This window comes from Harpegnathos saltator, unplaced genomic scaffold (genome assembly GCF_003227715.2).
Source record: "Harpegnathos saltator strain DR-91 unplaced genomic scaffold, Hsal_v8.6 scaffold248, whole genome shotgun sequence".
Taxonomy (NCBI): domain Eukaryota; kingdom Metazoa; phylum Arthropoda; class Insecta; order Hymenoptera; family Formicidae; genus Harpegnathos; species Harpegnathos saltator.
Genome location: NW_020230037.1, coordinates 292,497 through 311,169, shown reverse-complemented (window position 1 = coordinate 311,169; position 18,673 = coordinate 292,497). Strand labels below are relative to the sequence as shown.

Here is an 18,673-nt window from a genome sequence, read left to right as displayed (position 1 = left end):
TGGTGCAGAAATAATTTATATCGACTAGCCGTTTCGAGCGAATGCAATTTCCGAGAACTCGCGGCGAATTATTCTTCCTCCGCGCAGGTCCGAGTCTCGTCTATCGGCAGGAGGACGGCCTTCGTGCGGCGCCACAATGGGGGCGACTATCCCCCCGTTGTGTACGTCGGCGAAGGCCGCGTTCGCGGGCGCGACAGCGGCTCGATCGGCGAGCCTTTATAATGACGCGCGTACGGCCCTATCGAGAGCTCCGAGTAATAATTAGCCCCTTTGTTGCTGCGAGCGCGAGCTGCGAGGCGCTCTCTCTCTCTCTCTCTCTCTCGCGTCGGGCGCTCGCGATTCTGCCGATCCGCAATACTCTTCAAACTCTCTCACTGCTGAAGTACTCTGCTGAAGCGAAGCTCGGCGATACGCATTCCGCGTGTCTAACGAGACTGAAGCACGTTGCAGCACGGGGGAGCTGTAAAATTTCCAGATGAAGCGGTTGAGCCGATGAAGTGGCTTGAATCTCAAGACTCGTCTCTCTCTCTCTCTCTCTCTCTCTCTCTCTCTGTCTCTCTCTCTCTCTCCCCCCCTCCCTCCTTCCCTCTCCCTCTGCACGCAGGCTAATATTTCTCGGAATGGTTTCTGTCTCGCGTAAATAAATATCGTAAGAGTTGGCTTCAGTGAAGAAGCCACTGATGCATCGACTGCGGCTCGTACTTGCCGAGCTCTTGCTTGCCAGAAATAGATTTCGTGCTCTCTGAAACACTGGCACTGCTCTTCTCCGCCGCTCACGAAGGATACGTCTTACACCGGTGTTGTTTATTACCGCGCTACACGTTCGAGTGGCATTCGAATCTCGCCGGGTTTCAATCGGTCAATCGCGCTCTCTTAGCCTCGCAAGACCGCAATTGCGCATCTCTCAGCTCAGTCGCTCATCGCGCGATATCTTCCACGGAATGTCTCCGAGAGCTCGAACTTTTGGATAAGTCGTTTCCAAGATTGCGAGAATTATTAGTCGCGCTGCGCGAATTACCGCAGCGTGGAGAAGAGGGGGGGGGGGAATAACAGTAGTATGTAGATTATATAATAATTCTTGGGGCTCGACAGGACAACACTCGCGCACTCGACTGCAACGATCGCTTGTTAAACGCATCCTGCGACCTGGAGACGCGGTCACGGGGTGCTACCGCGCGCGATACCCGTTGCGTGAAATTTATTTATAGAAATTTGGGTGCGGAACGCCGATCCATCCCGGACGACGGCCGGGGCGAACGTGCATATATTCGAATCTGGAGGCGGTCGAGCGTTGCTGTGTATCCTCTGATAAAGGAAGGAAACATCTGCGGTTCTACCATCGAGTCCAGTCCTCGATTACGAGTTATCTAACGGAGTCTGCGTGACACCTTTCCCGAATATGCAGTTGTTCTTTAAAGATACTCCCATACGCTTTCATTTATCTTTAAGTTTCCCGATTTTCGCCACCCTACCGCGTATGAAATAAATTAAAAAATTAATTTATCGTAGAAAGAAAAAGAGGTTAATGTTCTCTTTGTTCCTTGGAAGACTTCGAAGAAAGGATACGAGTCTTGAAAGATTAATTTTCACAGGTAGTCGATATTGCTCAAAGAATAAAAATCCAAAGATAGATAATTGAAAACAGTTAAAGCAGTTATTCCAAAAATTGAATTATATATAAGGACGAGAAATTAATGTCAATGAGTTCAACGTGAATCTCGGTATAAATTGCTTATATTCCATTCGTTAAAACGGACTTTGCGCTTCTGCAAAGGAACACACGTTCCAAAGTCTCATTGCTCAGCGCAATTATCGAGAAATCAAACACGTGACTGGAAAGACCGGAAGAGAGACTATCATTAGAGGCTGGAACATTATTAGAAATGCGACGGACGAATTGTCTACAGCCTGCGTAACGGCCACTAATGGAACTATCACGGCAGATACAACGTTTATTAATAACGCCGTGTTTGGAGTGACAGCTCGAAGGGCCACCGACGTCGTACGAGTACTCGTGCTACACGTGCGTGCGTACTCGAATACTCGTGCAGCGGCGAAAGGCCGCGCCACGCGACTCCACTTGAGAGCGAGCGAGCGAGCGAGAGAGAGAGAGAGAGAGAGAGAGAGAGCGCGAGCGCGTCGAGCTCCAAATATAGCAGCACACGTACACATATATACGTTCTCAACGCGTGCACACGTGAAATGCACGCGCGCGACAAATGTGCATCACGACAGGCAACAGCGCAACAAGAGCGCGAGACTAATGCCTCGGATAATCGGCCGATGCGCTGAATTAAGGGATCGGTAAAAGCGAAACAGGAACAAAGACGCGAGCCCATCCGGCTTAATTGCCAGCGGGCAATAAAACGCGCGTCGATTCGATCAAATTGCGATCGAGTCGAGCGGTAGAAAGAGCGAGTCGACGATCGATCGATCTGACGTGGGAGATTAAACCGCAACATTTAATCGGCTTTATAACCACGTCGCCGAACAAAATCTCACAAATAAATAACAAAGGATGAAAAGAGCGCACACACCAAAGTGCTGCCGAGAGAATCAGGGTATTCTGAAAATGTATAACCAAAGGAAGGTATTCTTATTCGTGTTCAAGTGATCTTTTCCATAGTCTCATATTCTAAGCGAAGCCTTTTACAGAAAGAGGACTCCTCTTTTGATAAAGCGATTAAAGTGAAGCATTCATCTAAAATGTACTAGACATTATTCCAACCGTTTTCCTCTTATTTCAAGAAGATTTCCTCTTATATTGATTAACCTTTCTCTTATGAGAAGAGGAATACGATTGATTTGAATGTCGGCTTCTTTTGGTCGGTCATGCTCTACCTCCAGACATGAACGAAAAAATAACCATATGCTCATGAGTCAAAATATTTGGAACGCTTTTTAAAAAAGGTGTGTAAGTTGCTGTAATATATAACGAAGATAATTTACGCACATTTGGTCAAATATAGTTTATAATTTATTGCAAAAAGTTGAATAATATATTCTTTCTTTTAACTATGTTTCATACAATTATGGTTATGATGAACATCTGTATAGCTAAGAAGTCCATAACAAAACTGATTGGAAATTTATTTGTTATGATGATCTTGTTTCATTCGTGCCTATTTATTGTAGAATTAGAGCCAAAAATACATTTACATATATATTACTTTTCGCTATATACTTTATAATAATTTTTTCAAACTAACTAGTATAACCAGTAAGAATAAATAATAATCCTCTTAAGAAAAGATTGAATAATCTGTGTATAAGAAGAAATTTATATATTAAAATCAATAAGATTTGCATTATACATACAACATATAATTCCTCTAACTTTAAGAATAATATGTTTGTAATATTTTCCTCTTAATCTCAGAGGAACTCTCTTGAGGCCATATATAAAAGAATAAAATTCTCTAAAATTTAGATGATTCCGCTTGTTCTGAAATTATTATTTTTTTGGCTGAACTCCTTCAACTCGGTTCGAGTTGTTCGACGAATCTTCTTCGCAGCTTTTTCGTATAAAGAAGCTCCTCGCTGATTCCGCTAAATGATGCAATGTCCTTCATGTTAGTTATTCGGCGTGTAAAAATGTATAAGTACTGCCTGACATCACGCGTGTTTTCAATCAATCGACACGACGAATTGACCGAGCCAACGAAGGATCGCAAAGCTGTAATAGCACGGCAAAGTTGATTAATCGATCGACGAGGCATGGAGGATTACGAGTGTTGAAGTTAATCGCCGCTGGTTATGTGCCGTGCGTCAATTGCCGCTGTAAGATAAAACGACACGAGAGCAATATGCCTGGCTCGATCCAGCTGGTACAAAAGCTTCAGATCCTAATGGCGCTGGTAATCACCAAGCTATTAGCTCGTATCTCTAATATTCGCGGAACTCGTCGGAATTAATAGAAGGGTGGCTTCGAGTATCTCTTCAAGCCGCTCCGAGTAATCTGTACACGCGATGGACTTCGTTTTCAAGCTCGTGTACGCCGCTACAAAATTACGAGTTGTATAATTTGTGTACCACCCCTTGCATATTGCCCCCGTGCGACGTTTGCAATGGCGGCTTTAACCATTAATTTTACGTAAACTATGTGAAGGGCGCAGAGAGACGCTCCTCTTTTCGATGTCGTCTGCCGCCGCCGCCGCCGTCGCATTTTATCCTCGTGAGTAATTCATGAACAAAGAGGGAGAAGCAACGTGCAATTCGGCTTCCGATATCGATAACGAGGAATCGGTTCGACGGGGAAATATCGCGGCAAATAATAAAATAATTCATCGTTATCGATTTTATTCCTCCGCGTAAAATCTGTCGGGGTAACAAACGAGACGTTTTTCTTTCCTCGAGATCTTGCCGAAGCGCGGATTTTCCAGCCAACTCACGCTTGTTCGTCTTCCGCAGTCAAAACTCCGCCGTTTCTCAGGCGCCAGTCTCGTATCCGAAATTCGAGTATGAAGAGCCGAGTTTCAGGGTAATACAGGGTGTATAAAAAGTACCGGGACGTCGAAATATCTCGAGAAGTAAGCATTTTAGAAAAAAGATGTTCAGACAAAAGTTGTTAAAATTAATTGATAGGAGAAGATGGTGCAATAAAAAATAGGGGTTTCCCTTTAGAAAAGTAACAATCAGTGAATACCTCGAAAGTGGGCGCCATCTGTAACCAAAATACAGTTGTTTTATGTCTCTCTTGAAACTGTACAACTTTTGTCTGAAACATTTTTTTCTAAAATGCTCAATTTTCGAGATATTTCGCTATCCCGGTACTTTTTACACACCCTGTGTAAATTTGCTTGCGCAAACTGCAGCCAAGCGATATGAAACTCGACGCTATCTGAGGTGGAAGAACCTAAACCACCAAATTCGATCAAAGGCTGACGTCTAACTAAAACATATAAGTGTACGTGTGATATAAATATAAACGATTTTCCGACTACAAAAGTGTTCACTGCAGAATAATCCCACTTCCGATTGGGAAGTTAAATAAATCGGACAAAGCGTCGGGTCAGCTTTATTAAATCACCTGATCGACCTTCGTCGGCGTTCGTTTCATACAGGCAGGAGAAACTAAAGGAACGTCAAAGATTCTTCTCGAGAAGATTGACGGGGCTGAATCGCTACACTTCAACCCTGAAAGCGAGTCCGCTCGACTCGATTTCTCCAGTTGTTCCGAACACTCCTTTTTTTCGTCTTATTCACACATGGAGGCTATCCTGACGGACATGTGGACCCGGTTTCTCATCCGCGCGTCTCCACGATAAGAGATCACGCGGTGCGATGACTTTTCGGAGCGCAGCTGGCGGCTCGAAGAGCTCAACAGCGTGAGTTATCGTCCTCGAGTCGCGTTCAAGTCCAAGGCTTCGAGGCGCGCAGGAGTGGCGCTACTCTAAAAATAATAATCTGTCGTCTGAGAGGGAGAGAGAGAGAAAGAGAGCCCGAGGTTGAGCGAGCGAGCGAGAAGAGATTCGAAGGCGAACGCACGTATACGTCGTACGCACGTCTGGCAACGACACGCGCCGTCATCCGGTCCCCGTCGTCTCTTTGTCCCGAGCTTGACCTTGATTTCACCACGTGCGCTCCTGGTCGTCACTGGTGGAACGCGAACGACCACCTTGACTCGCAGCCCTGACTTTGAAACTCGCGACGGAACAGCGCCGCGCAGAAATATCGAGCGGTCGCGATTTCCACGGGATGTCGCTTCTTCTGTCGATCCTTCGTGTCGACGTTGGTAATTCACACTGAGCCGACTGAGCTTGTATATAATTACACTTGGCCGCATTTCCTCAACTGCGAGTGAATGTCGAGACATGAAGGGGCTTATTATTAATTACAAACAGATGTATGTGTATATCGTTGACCCTGAAAGTAACAGCGAGCACTTTCCGGACGTACTGGGCTGTAATTTCCGCCACTGAAAATTCCGTTCGAAGACTCCATTGAAAAAAAAGAAAAAAAAAACAAAGAACACCGGTTGCAACTCGCGACAAGTGATTTAACAAATCCGAAAAATCACTTTCTTTATGACATATTACATGTTGGTCAAGGATGACCTTTCTTTCTCTTTCCGTGCGAAAACGTGTGGCATCAATTCGATCGTTTTTCCAGGATGACGAGACGAAGCCGGCAGAGCCCACCGACATGGAATCAGCCCCCGTGATGACAAAGGAGAAGGAGCAGGACAATGCTCCATCCGCGGAGAAGCTCACCACTCCCGCGAAGGACTCTAAGGAGAAGGAGGGGAGGAAGGGTATCCTCAATGCTATACGCATACCCTTGGTGTCGTCCGTGTTCTCCAGGAAGAGAAAGGTAACTGTCAAAGGGTGTGTCCCTTCCTCCTAACAAGCGCCTTGCTCGACCGCGAGATAACGTTAGGAGAACCTCCGAAGGACGATGACAGCTTTCTTTATCGACACGTTCGCGCGCGAAAGTGATATTCGGAGTCGAAGCACGCGGCGCGCGCCGAGCGTTTCTCAGTGGCGGCTAGCAAAAAACGCGCGATTGCGGCGGCCAAAGAGGACCGCGCTCTCGTATTCCGGGAGAAATCCTCTCTCGCACTCGGCTTTAATTTATCTAAACTGCGAGGATATAGACCGTTCCGTCCGGACGATTTCACCGTTTTTGCGGTGCCCCGAGCGAGCGGACGGAATAACGACGGCGTAGAGGCAGTCGTATGTATTTTTAAATTGCGTGGCTCTTCGCGCGCCACGCGACAGAAAATCTCTCCTGGAATCGGATATCGAGAATATCGAGGATATCGAGAATATCGTGCGAGTCGCTTCGCGCGCTCGGACGAAAGTTTGCGCAGCTCTTGAAATTTCGGGCTCGCGCGCGGAGCTTCCACACCCGTCCGCGGCCGTTCATCGTCCTCCGCCGCACGTTTCTCGTCTCTCTCTCTCTCTCTCTCTCTCACTTTTTTTTCTTTTTCATCTCTCCCTCTCTGCCCTTCTCTACCGATCCTGTTCAAAGTGCGAGATATAACGCGTTCGCCCGGCGCGTGTATGTTCTCTCCCCCGTGCACGTCACGACGAGGCGCTACGGGTCGACGAGAGATAGCGGGCCGAGCTATAAAAAGCGAAAGATGAGCCGTGACTTTTTTATAAGCAAGCTCCATTCTGTCGTTTTCTGTGAATCGCTCCATTATCGCGCTGAACGTCTCGTTTGCGACGAGATTCAGTTCTCTCGCGCGGCTCTTCGCGCGTCACGTTTGGAGGGAGTAAAAAAGTTAGATTGTTAATCTCGCTTTCTGGAAATTATAGTCATTTCCAGTGCGCGAGTCGTGCGCTTTTGTTGCTCCAACGAGAAAGCAATAACGGCGATATGTGCACTGAGTATCGCCGATATCGCAGCCGTGGTAGCGACGCTCGCTGCAATTACCTCGCGGCGCAATTACAGTCGCAAATACCGAGCGCGTTTTCCTCGGCGTGACGAAAGAAGTGCGACGAAGGAGAGCCCGATGAAACGTTTCCGCGAGCTCACGACGCGGAGCAGCGGCCGCGCGACGTAAAACGTTGGCGCGATTATCGAGGGTACATCCAAAAGAAAGTAATTTCAGAACAAGCGGTATCATCAAAATTTTAGAGGATTTTACTCTTATATATGGCCTCAAGAGGATTCCTCTAAAATTAAGAGAAAAATATTATAAACACATTATTAAAGTTAAAAGAATTATATGTTATATGTATAATACAAATCTTATTGATTTTAATATATAAATTTCCTCTTATATGCAGATTATTTAGTCTTTTCTTAAGAGGATTATTATTTATTCTTACTGTACTTTATTTTCTTACCGGTTAATTTGAAAAAATGGTAAATATGCACATAAAGTCAACCTCCTCAAAAGTTCATGACCAGGATATATGTTGTTAAGGACATGTTTCTGAGTGTTATGCAAAAAATTGCAGCCATTGTTCATTAAAAAGTTATTAATAAAAGAAGTGGAATAGAATGTATGTGATTTTCGAACAATGTGTACATATTTTATTATTGTAAAATAATCCGTGGTTGGATAATATACCTCGAATATGCGAGAGTAGTCCCAGAAGTACCTTTTTTTTTATTTTTTTTTTTTTACGAGGTGGGAATCCATCATGGATCCCCCTCACCCCCGGGGAAGGGTGAGAGAGGATATGCCGGACTCCTACCGGCTAAACCCACCCCGGGTAGCACTACGAAGGGACCATAATCAGGGGGTCGGGGCCACCTTGACTGCTAATCGGCCCCCTGGATCCAGGCATTCACCCCAATGACCCTGGAGGGTGGGGGAAGAGGGGGGAAGCGACCCCGGCGCTCGCAAGCCCAGGGTCCTCTGCAACCGCCGCTCTCCTTACCCACCCCCTCGTCCCGTCCAGCTGGGAAGGGGGAAGCACACGGTGCCCGCCGCAAGTGGCTGGGCACCGCTGGTCACTGAAGGCCCGTTTCAACCACCGTTCCCAGTGGACGGGACGTCGTCCTGTGATGTTTGGCGGCTAGGTGTGCCACCACCACCTAGCCGCCCCAGCCTTTGGAGGGCTGGTTGGGGCCCAGGTTCCCCGCCCTGGACCCCACCCTCCTCCCTGGCGGTTACGGGGGGGATGTCATTCCCCAACCGCCAGGGCCACTCGCCCGAGGAGTTATGAGGGTCCTAAAAGGATACCCTTCTCCTCGGGTGGGCGGAAGAGGGGGGGCCCGACATCTTTAATTGATGTCCGAGTTTCCCCTCTCTCCCACCTGGGTTTTGTCCCACTCCCCCTGCGGGGGTGGTATCGGGCCGGTGAAGTGGGCGGTTGTTCGGCCCCTTTCCCTTCGTGCCCGACTAGTCGGACACAGGGATTCGTTGAGGGAGAGGTATATCCTCTCCTCTTACTTCACCGACCCGATTTCCAGCTGTCTGTTCCTGGTCTATTCCAGGGTCAGGCAGCTGTCCTTCCCGTGTCACCCTCCCTTCCCCGCCCGGTGCGAGGATAAGGAAGGAGAATCAAGGGGGGCAATGCCACCCCTACGCATTCCCACGTTGGGGGGGGGGCATCGCAACGACGCATAAAGCGTCTGTTATCGCCCCCACTAGTCTGGATTGTCAGTCCACAAAATGGTCCAACCATTCTGTGACTGGCATTCCAACCCTTCTCTTGGCACATAATGCACCTTACCGGTGCTTCGCACCTCTGTGCAATGTGCCCTTCCCGCCCACACCTGAAGCACAATCCTCTGCGATCCACCGCAGAGATGCACCTCTCCCAGGTGTGGCCGGTCTCCCAGCACTTATGGCACTGGAGTGGCCTAGCCGCCAGCAACCTAATGTTGGCAGCAGACCACCCCAGTACCACCCTCTCTTTCCTGGCCGCTGTAATAGCAGCGGTCAGGGGAAGGCGCGCCGAAATCGCGCCATTTCCTCTTGGTCCCCACTTAAGGGGATCAAGTGTCCCAGAAGTACCTGACCTAACAAAGAAAACACAAAAAATTTGGGAAAAAATATCTTTATTTCTCTACGTAGTCTCCTTTTAGCTCAACACACTTTTCTCAGCGATATTCAATAGCTTTTATACCCTATTTATAGTGGGAATCGTCGAGCTCCTCAAAATAGCCATCAAGCCACCTCCAATGGTCCATTGTTTTGACTGTTCCTTCGTCTCAGGTGTGAAGTGATGGACCCATGTTTCATCCATGCTTATGAATCGGCTTTATTGCTGCGAAACTTCGCCAAACACTCGATTGAAACATCCTCACGACGCTGTTTTTGTTCCAATCGCGGCACCCATCTTGCGCACAGCTTTCTCATGTCCAAATTTTCAGTCAATATACGATATAGCACTTTTTGAAATACCTACCATGTCTGCTAACTCGCGCACTTTCAGTCGACGGTCATCCAATACCATTTTGTGGATTTTCTTCACCATTTCTGACGTGGTCACTTCATTTGGTCGACCACTGCGATGTTCGTCTTGGCAGCTCGTCTTGGCCTCGTTTAAACTCTACCACCTAATATTTTACTGTTGTAAAAGAAGGAGCAGACTCCCCCAGAGTAGAATCTAGCTCCGCTTTCATATTGGCTGGACTGAGGCCTTTCAAATGAAAGTATTGTATCACATAACGATGACCAATTTTTCCATGTTTACAAATTCACTGAGAGCGTTCACTATTGATGACTGCCAAACAAATACTAAACAACGTAGCGTCGTCAAACTTCAAACTTAAGCTTTATAAGATTGATACTTTCTACCGTAGTCATTCTTTTCAAACAACAACCGCTATCTATACGTCAGGTCAGGTACTTCTGGGACTACCCTCGTACGTTAAATCTCGAGTATACATTAAAAAAAAATGTTAAATAGTACATATAAGCGGGGGAGGGGCTCCGTTCCTTTCTCATATTTCCTCCCCAAGAAAATCGTAACCTAACCGAACTTATTGCATCTTTATATATTATTAGGTGTTGAAAAGATTAAAATCTTTGAAACCCACGTTGAACAGTATACGAAGATGCAATAAGTTGGGTCAGGTTAGAATTTTCTTGGGGAGGGAGTGCGGGTGAGGGGCGGAGCCCCTCCTCCGCTTATATATACTGTGTTTCAAAGTAACCTCCTGCAAGTTTTAGGTGTTAAATGTACACTGTGTCGAAAAATTACGCTCGATTAATGAAGCTTCTTTTGTTAATAACTCTCTCTCTCTCTCTCTCTCTCTCTCTCTCTCTCTCTCTCTCTCTCTCTCTCTCTCTCACTCTCATAATGATCGCGTTCCGTCGAAGGGTAGATAGTGTGACGGCTACGTGTAGAGCGCGACCAGAATGGTATGCCTCCGTACGGGGTACTCCTCTCGCATCCGGATGTAAATTACATCTGCGCGAGCCCGTTTCTCTCCGCGGCTTCCTCCCCCCCCCGTGCCGCGCCGCCGCGCGCGAACGGTGTGATAAATCTGTATCATCGGCTTTAATTTCCAAATCGCTGCTTAATCTCTCCGGCTCTGTCGCGAAATACATCGTACCTTCCGATATGGGTATAAATAACCCAGCGTGCGGCTCGCTTAATCCGGATTGCATTTACGAGGAAGCAAGCAACGGGAACGGGCACTCACGACAAAGTCGTAATTGTACCGGGATACTCATGATCGGCCAGCGGTCTCTTTAATCTCCGCTCCTCTCAGCTCAGTTATAACCGCCTCTGCTCTTCTCAGGAAACCGATTCCGAGCTGGGGCAGACTGGCGCCGCTGGATTAGCCAGTGTCGAGACGCTCGACGACGCCGCCAACGAGAGAAACCCCATCGCCTGCGAGGATGGCATGGAGACCGTGCGACTCGACGTAGAAGGGGCCGACGGCGCCGAGCCTCCCACGCAGCATCCCTTGGTAGTCTTCGTGTCTGCGGTCAAGCGACATCGGCATTACTTAGGTATTAACGTCGCACTGATCGTGACGTTTGATGTGCGCATTCGTTGAGCGGTACAACTCCGTCGGAACAACTGGAACGCGCGACGACGCATTGATGTTCTCCAGTTACGAATTCGAACCGAGACAGAAGGCCAGCCGCGCCAGACGTCTCGGTTTTTTTTTTTTTTCTAGACCGACTGTCGATCTGTTTCTGGGTTTTCTTTTTTCTTCTATTCTTCTCGCTGTAATCTCGCGACTGATTAGTAGAGAGACCGGGACGACGATGCACTGGGAAAACGGACCAGTCGAAGCGATTCGAATCGAATTCAGGACGAACTTCACTCCAGGGCGAGCCAACTGTCGTGGTTTTCTTCAGCTAACTTTAGACGCCACTGTTTCCTTGATCTCTCTCTTCTTGATATGGAAGCAATCTCGGAATTTAGGTCAATGGGGGCGATGATAAAGTATATTTGCTTTATTGGATCATCCATCAGAGATGAACTTCTTGAAGACAAGCATATCGCGACATCATATCGCGTTGCAATCTCGTCGATCTTCTACCGAACTCGTAATTAGGAATTTTTCGTCAAAAATCGATCGATCGATTCGATTCGACGTTCATTCAATGTGACTCAACGGCAATTTGCACGATAACACTTGCGTAACCCCGAGGTCTGGTTTTTTATGCGAATCTTACTTCCGGGTGTAGCCATCGCGATCTTTGTTTTACCAGCAGGCTTGGCTCACGATTGTCCGGTGCGTTTCTGTGTTAGGTCAGAGCTGACCGCGTTGGCAGTTGCTCAAACGATCACCGTACGATGACGCGCTGCACAATTGCTAACGATGACACCTGAACGTTGCAGTTGCAGGGATCATCATCTTGCTCATCATCATCACCTGCATCGTCTGCATCCTGCCGAAGGAGGTCCGGCCCCAGCAGCCGCTGAAGAACGGCAAGTATGTCGAGACGGTGACGTGGTGCGGACCGGTGCAGGGTGTCCTGGAGGATGGTGCGTTCGCGTTCCGCGGGATCCCGTACGCGTTACCGCCGATCAACAACCGTCGCTGGCAGACGGCCGAGTCGGTGCGCCGCATCGAGCATTGCTGGAACGGCACCCGCTTGACGCACAGCTCCTCCGAGGTGTGCTGGCAACGTCAGTCCTCCGGCCTCGTGGTCGGCTCCGAGGACTGCCTCTATCTCGACGTGTTCACCCCGGCGGTCCGCTACGACTCCCCGTTACCGGTGGTCGTCATGATCGGCGCGGAGACCCTGAGCGGCGGCTCCCCCGGAGTGATGCAACCCTCGGCTAAGCTGTCGCGCGTGCGTGACATCGTGTTCGTGCGGCCCAACTTCCGGTACGACACGCTCACTTGGACCTAACGCTTTAATCGCCCGCAGCTCTTCCGCCGGCCAAAGCGCTCGTCGCTACGTCGATTACGTGCGCGTGCATCCGTATATGTGTAGGAGCACGCGCTTGCTTGGGAAAGTCGCTTCTTGAAAGTCATTCGTTGCCGTCGCTGTCGTACATTTTGCAAAAGGCTACGTCGTCGCTACGTCGGTAAGCGACGAGTCGCTGCAGTTTCTGTGATTTTCTTCATTAGTATCATTCTCATGATTCTCTAGCATCCTTCTCATGCGTATGTATTCTACAGACAAGGACAAAAGTAACCATTGTGTTCATCATCATTATCCAAAATATGCAATTACTGCCATTAGCGGAAACGATCCTGCTGGCAGATTGTTACTGCAAAAGATAATTTATAACGAGAAGAACGGTGTTAGCAAGTAACACGTTGCTTCCCAACCTTGCGTAAAAGTTAGATCGCGATACGAGTAATCATTCGCATCGAGAGAGAAGGGGGATTCACTGCAACATGCAATTTGTTCTTGCTAGATTGGGCATTTTCGGATTCTTGGCGGCCGAGCCTATCTCAAAAGCGAGCCACCCTCCGACCTCAGGCAATTATGGATTGTCGGACATCATAGCGGCTCTGCAGTGGGTGCAGTTGAACATTGATAATTTCGGCGGCAACAAGTCGTCGGTCACACTGTGGGGACACAGAGCAGGCGGCACTCTCGTGACGACTCTGGTCGGCTCCCGTCGCACCAAGGGTCTCTTCTCAAGGATATGGATATCCAGCGGCAGCGCGATCTTCCCGGGCAAGGAGCTGGACAGATCCGAGATCTTTGCGAAACCGTTCCTCGAGGCGCTCCGATGTGCAAACGCCGCCTGTTTAAGAATCAAAACGGCCGAGCAGGTGATAGACGCCGTGCCGGAAACGTGGTACACGAAGACCGTGGGCCTGCCGGAAACGAAGGAAGTAAACGACAAGAGACACGAGTGGCTCGTGCTGGACGGCGTGATCCTCCAGGAGCACATCGGTCAGATCCTGACGGTGGAGAACAATCTACCGAAGATGGTAATAGGCACCACCGCGCACTCCGGCACACCGCTACAATATCTGCAGCCGAACGTCTCTCTCAACGCGTCACAAGTGGAGAAGATCATACAGGAATCTCTGCTCGGCACCAGCGGCATGGTTACTGAAACTCTCAAGTGAGTGCTAATATTTATTTAATTTTCCAGTCACAAGTACACGCATATATTATCTCCTTGGTTTGTATTACTCTTCAAAGCTCCTATCTCTGCGTTGCCACTTGATTAACGACACCAGAAGCGAGAAAATACACGCTCAATATTCTCGCAAAGAGATTTGTCCATGAATCGACCACTTGCGCGATCGATTAAAGCAGCTTTTTAAGATATTCCGGAAACTCTTCTCTCGCTCCAGTGACCGATAAGCAGGCATAAAAGGAACGTGACAAAATTGCGGTTAAGAGTTGTGCCATATGTCACGTTAACTTTACGGCTACCCGCCGATTGTTGTTGGAGCAGATTCAAAGGTCTTGGAGGAGGAATTCAATGCTCCGTAACTCCCTATAAACGTCGGTTTTCCAACACCACTATTTTTTTTCAGACGTTACAACGCCACGTTGAAGGGACTAGTCACTATGATCTCCGACATCCGCGTGGTGTGCCCGCTGTTCACCGTCGCCAGTATGAAGAACAACGTACCGTTTTACGTAGCGACTCAGCCGCGCGGCCAATTGGCCGATCCCGATAGCGATGCCGCGGCCATTTTGGGCACTTACGCCGCTGTCACACCCGAGGAGAAGAGACACGTATCGGCCATGCAGCAGTTGTTCAATTATTACGTGTGGCACGGCGAGGTGCCGCAAGCCGACCGGTCAGGCGCAAAGCGAGTCTTGATGGTCGGCCAGGACACCTTGCTGGAGAGAGATTATCCCAATTGCGATTACTGGATAAAAACGGGCATCGTGCCGAGGTACGGCCGGCTAGATTAAGGAGATGCTCTCGTTGCCGTGCTCTCGTTGCTTGTAGAATTCCGCGTTAAGAGCGACCCAACAGTCGAAGAGTCTCGTTCCGGGTGTAGCGCGCGTTGCCCGTTGAGTCCCCGTGAGACGGGAATTCCCACGGCACATGTATGTACTTCGACTATTTAAGTAGAATCGATAATGAGTGTCCTGCGAGATATTATATGCGGATCGACGAGTAAATGATTAATGCCTTTGTGGTGCGACGTATGTAGTAGTACCTGTCGAATCATGACAATTAATTAAACGACTAAAAGCCAAAATATAAAGTAGCGAGATTAAAGGAAGGGGAGGGATCTATACGGAGATGCGCAACGTGTGGATCCGTTCTCGAGGGATGCCGAGGCGGGATATTTTACGAAGCTGCTTTTTTCGGCAGCGAGAAGTGAATGTTGTTCGTTGTATCTCCGCGATCCGAGATAAAAACGCGCATCCGACCACAAGACACGTGGATTATTATGTATGTGTGTATAAAGTGCGAATCAAATTGTAATATATCGCGTAAAAACGGAAGCGGTTACGCATAGGAAAAGGATACGGAAACGAAGCGTAGCTTAGGAGAAAAGCGGACCGATAGTTGACAGCGTACACATTATGCAATTATATATATATATATATATAATTGTATAATATATACATATATTATTGTAAGATATACATGCGAGCAACGGGTGCGAATAGGGTAAAAGGAATAGAGCGACATTGATCTCTCGGGATTTCTGAATCAATCGTGTTTCTTTCGGCTGTTATCTTGCGGGCTCGATCGGTGAGCTCCGACCAGTTTATCTTGATAACGCCGAAAATTCAACGAAAGCTTTCTGACGTGCGTACTCTACTTTGTCGTAAAATATTTAAATACCTCGTTCCTCGCAGGCTTCTTCGTATCCAGCTCATAGACGTAAGCTCGTACAATAACGTATCTCGGAATATGTATCTCGTTAGTAGTAGACTGTCAGCTCGTGTGTTAGTCGGATGAGAGAATGAGATAGCTGACTTAACAATAGACACAATGGACCATACTCCTTTTGCACGCTGCGGGAAATACTATTAGATTGAAAAGAGATGCATCTCTCTCTCTCTCTCTCTCTCTCTCTCTCTCTCTCTCTTTCTCTCTCTTTCGGACGGAGTTGGGTATTATCGTATTTGAAATTCAGTATACTTGTCCGAATAAATTCCTGCTCGAACATATTCTCCTCAAATGTACGAGCAGAGAAAAATATTATATCGCAAGTGATCAATTCTTTCCGAGAAAAAAAAATTATTCATCATTCGCAAATACATCTTCGAGTGTTGTACATTGAGAGATAATAAGATTTGCCCAATTCCGGTCTTGGAAAATATTAATGGGACGTATGCGTTGCATCGCGTTTGTGGAAGCAAAAAAACTTTCCCTTCTCCCTAACGTAATTTTTTTACAAATGGTTTTTTTACACGGGATATTTTACAGATATTTTTTTATATATATAATTTATATAATTAGAAGACAATTTTCTCTTTCTACGCAAGAGAAATGCAGACTGAACGGATGTACACGAGCAGTATTTATCTACCCAATTAAGAAAGAAATCTTGGAAGAGATTTTTAAACTTATTCAGACTGAGAAGCTGCCAAATTTGGTATTTTTATACCGAGTGTTATCTACTTAAATAGTAACGATTTGACTATCGCGTTGATATTCGGACTTTGCGCACGATACATTGCGATCAATAGCCCTTCGTGCGCCGCCTCTCTTCCGTAAACGCGATTCGTGTCCCAGAGACGATAATGATCTTGAACCTTTTATTTATCGCTTATATTTTTTTTGTCGCGATTATTTTACGATTACTATTCGCATGTGTGTATATTAATTAATTAATTAATTAATTTAACTTATTTGCCTTCTAATATGTGATAAGTAGCATTTATACAAGAAACAAACTTGTACGTTGTTTTATTATATATATATATATATATATATGTATATATATATATATATATATATGTATATATGTATGTGTATGTATATATGTATGTATGTACATATATACATATATATATATATATTCATACATAATTTATGTTTTATGTTTTATTTTAATATATATATATTTAGCTAAGTGATTTCTCATGTAATTAAGTAATTTCTATCTTATGTATTTACGTTAGTATACATTTGCGTACATACACACGCGACAATAGGACAATGGCATCGAGCAAATATTCGTAATAATCTGACTGATCGTAAATAGTTAAGAGTTCTACCGCAGAGTTCCACAAGTATAGCTAGAATATACTTATACTTATCCCCGTACGTGGAAGATATTTAAATCTCTTAAAATTGTCTCGGCAACGAAACCACATAGAGACGAACGTAAAGTAATTATATCAAGAAAGAATCGATATATAGTATATTGTATTTTATATATATATATATATAAAAGAAAAACACTTTTCACATATAGGATATAGCATATATATATATATATATGCTATATATATATATAGCATATACAGGGTATCCCATTTTAAAAGATCCACTCAAAAATCTCAAAAACTATTGGACGAATAAAAAAATGTCTCAGACAAAAGTTGTCCAAATTAATTGGTAGAAAAAAATGATATAATAAAAAATTGGGATTTCCACTTAAGAAAATTAATGATCAGTGAATATCTCGAGTGGCGCTATTTGTAAATAAAATGCTATCGCCGTCTTATGTCCTCCTTGAAACTGAACAATTTTTGTCTGGAACATTTTTCGATTCAACGCAGTGTTTCTAAGATCCTTTAAAGTGGGATATCCTGTATATAGCCTGTATGTATAGTTTTATGGATATTTTGGATATTTAAAATGCTTCTACTTACGTGATCGCGACTTCATACGCGGAGATTACAAGACAACATTAAAACACGATATACGTATAATTGTATGTATGTATGTATGTATGTATGTATGTACATGCACATATGCGCGTACACTTTCTCGACCAAGCGAAAAATGCGAAGAATGTACCGTCGGAAATATTACGTATTCTTACAACATGACACTACGCGCACTCCGCCTGGACTAGATGTTATGTGCTACGATATAACAGGCTTGTATTCTTGAATGTTAGCAGTACTAAGGTGATTGCATTCCATCGTGCTATATACTTTGTTAGGCTTCACGCGGGCTACGACCATGGGCTTTACCGTATAATTACAGACGTAAATTACTCTGAGACTCGGGAATGCGACGTTTCCTTATAATTATTTCTTTAATCCGCTTGAAGAGAACGCAAGATACATGACCCGTTGTAAGATACAACAAGCGTATTCTCAAATGAGCTACGATCATATGGAAAACGGTAAATTCGTGATTCTTTAACGTTGCGGCATATCGACCGAATTCTATCTCAGAAGGCGGAATTTATAGACATATATTCGCGAAAATTAGAATCGCATGTAAAAGCATTACATATTGGATGATACTGAATAATTGCAAAAGGATTTCCGCTGAATTGTAGATCGTCCAAGATGGGCTCTCTTCACTTGCGTGCAATGCAACAATATTTTTACATTACCATAATTTTAAATGTACTTTTATTCACGTTTATGTAACGTATGGAACTTTACTGTCACATGTACTAACATTGAACCTCGTATTACGAAATATGTATGTAGCGAAGGTTTGAACTCGTACGGACTTGAATTCTGTACATGTTCGAATATCCATGTTCGATGAGACACGTAGTAGCTATTTGGATATACGCGTATGTTGCTTTCAGAATGTCCATATATCGGATTCATATGCATCGTTGTCGAGAGCCGCCTCCGAGGCTAGTTGCACATCCTGATATTGATATGCAGTGTGCATTTGATATTCCGGTTATATTTAACTTTCGTTCGTTATTGATCACGCTGTAATACAATTTTATACTGTATTCACGATACCATAAATAAATCAATAAATAC

General features: G+C 45.8%; 1 protein-coding gene across 1 annotated transcript in view; it reads left to right on the top strand.

The window, feature by feature from the left end:
- Nrt (Neurotactin) overlaps positions 1 to 16,661 on the top strand; it is a 42,208-nt gene extending 25,547 nt beyond the window's left edge. The window contains exons 3-7 of the mRNA XM_011140881.3: positions 6,112 to 6,312; positions 11,155 to 11,368; positions 12,210 to 12,702; positions 13,242 to 13,904; positions 14,326 to 16,661. Coding sequence (XP_011139183.1) covers positions 6,112 to 6,312; positions 11,155 to 11,368; positions 12,210 to 12,702; positions 13,242 to 13,904; positions 14,326 to 14,713 — 1,959 coding nt within the window. The 3' untranslated portion in view covers positions 14,714 to 16,661. The remainder of the gene's footprint in view (positions 1 to 6,111; positions 6,313 to 11,154; positions 11,369 to 12,209; positions 12,703 to 13,241; positions 13,905 to 14,325) is intronic.
- Positions 16,662 to 18,673: the final 2,012 nt, after the last annotated feature.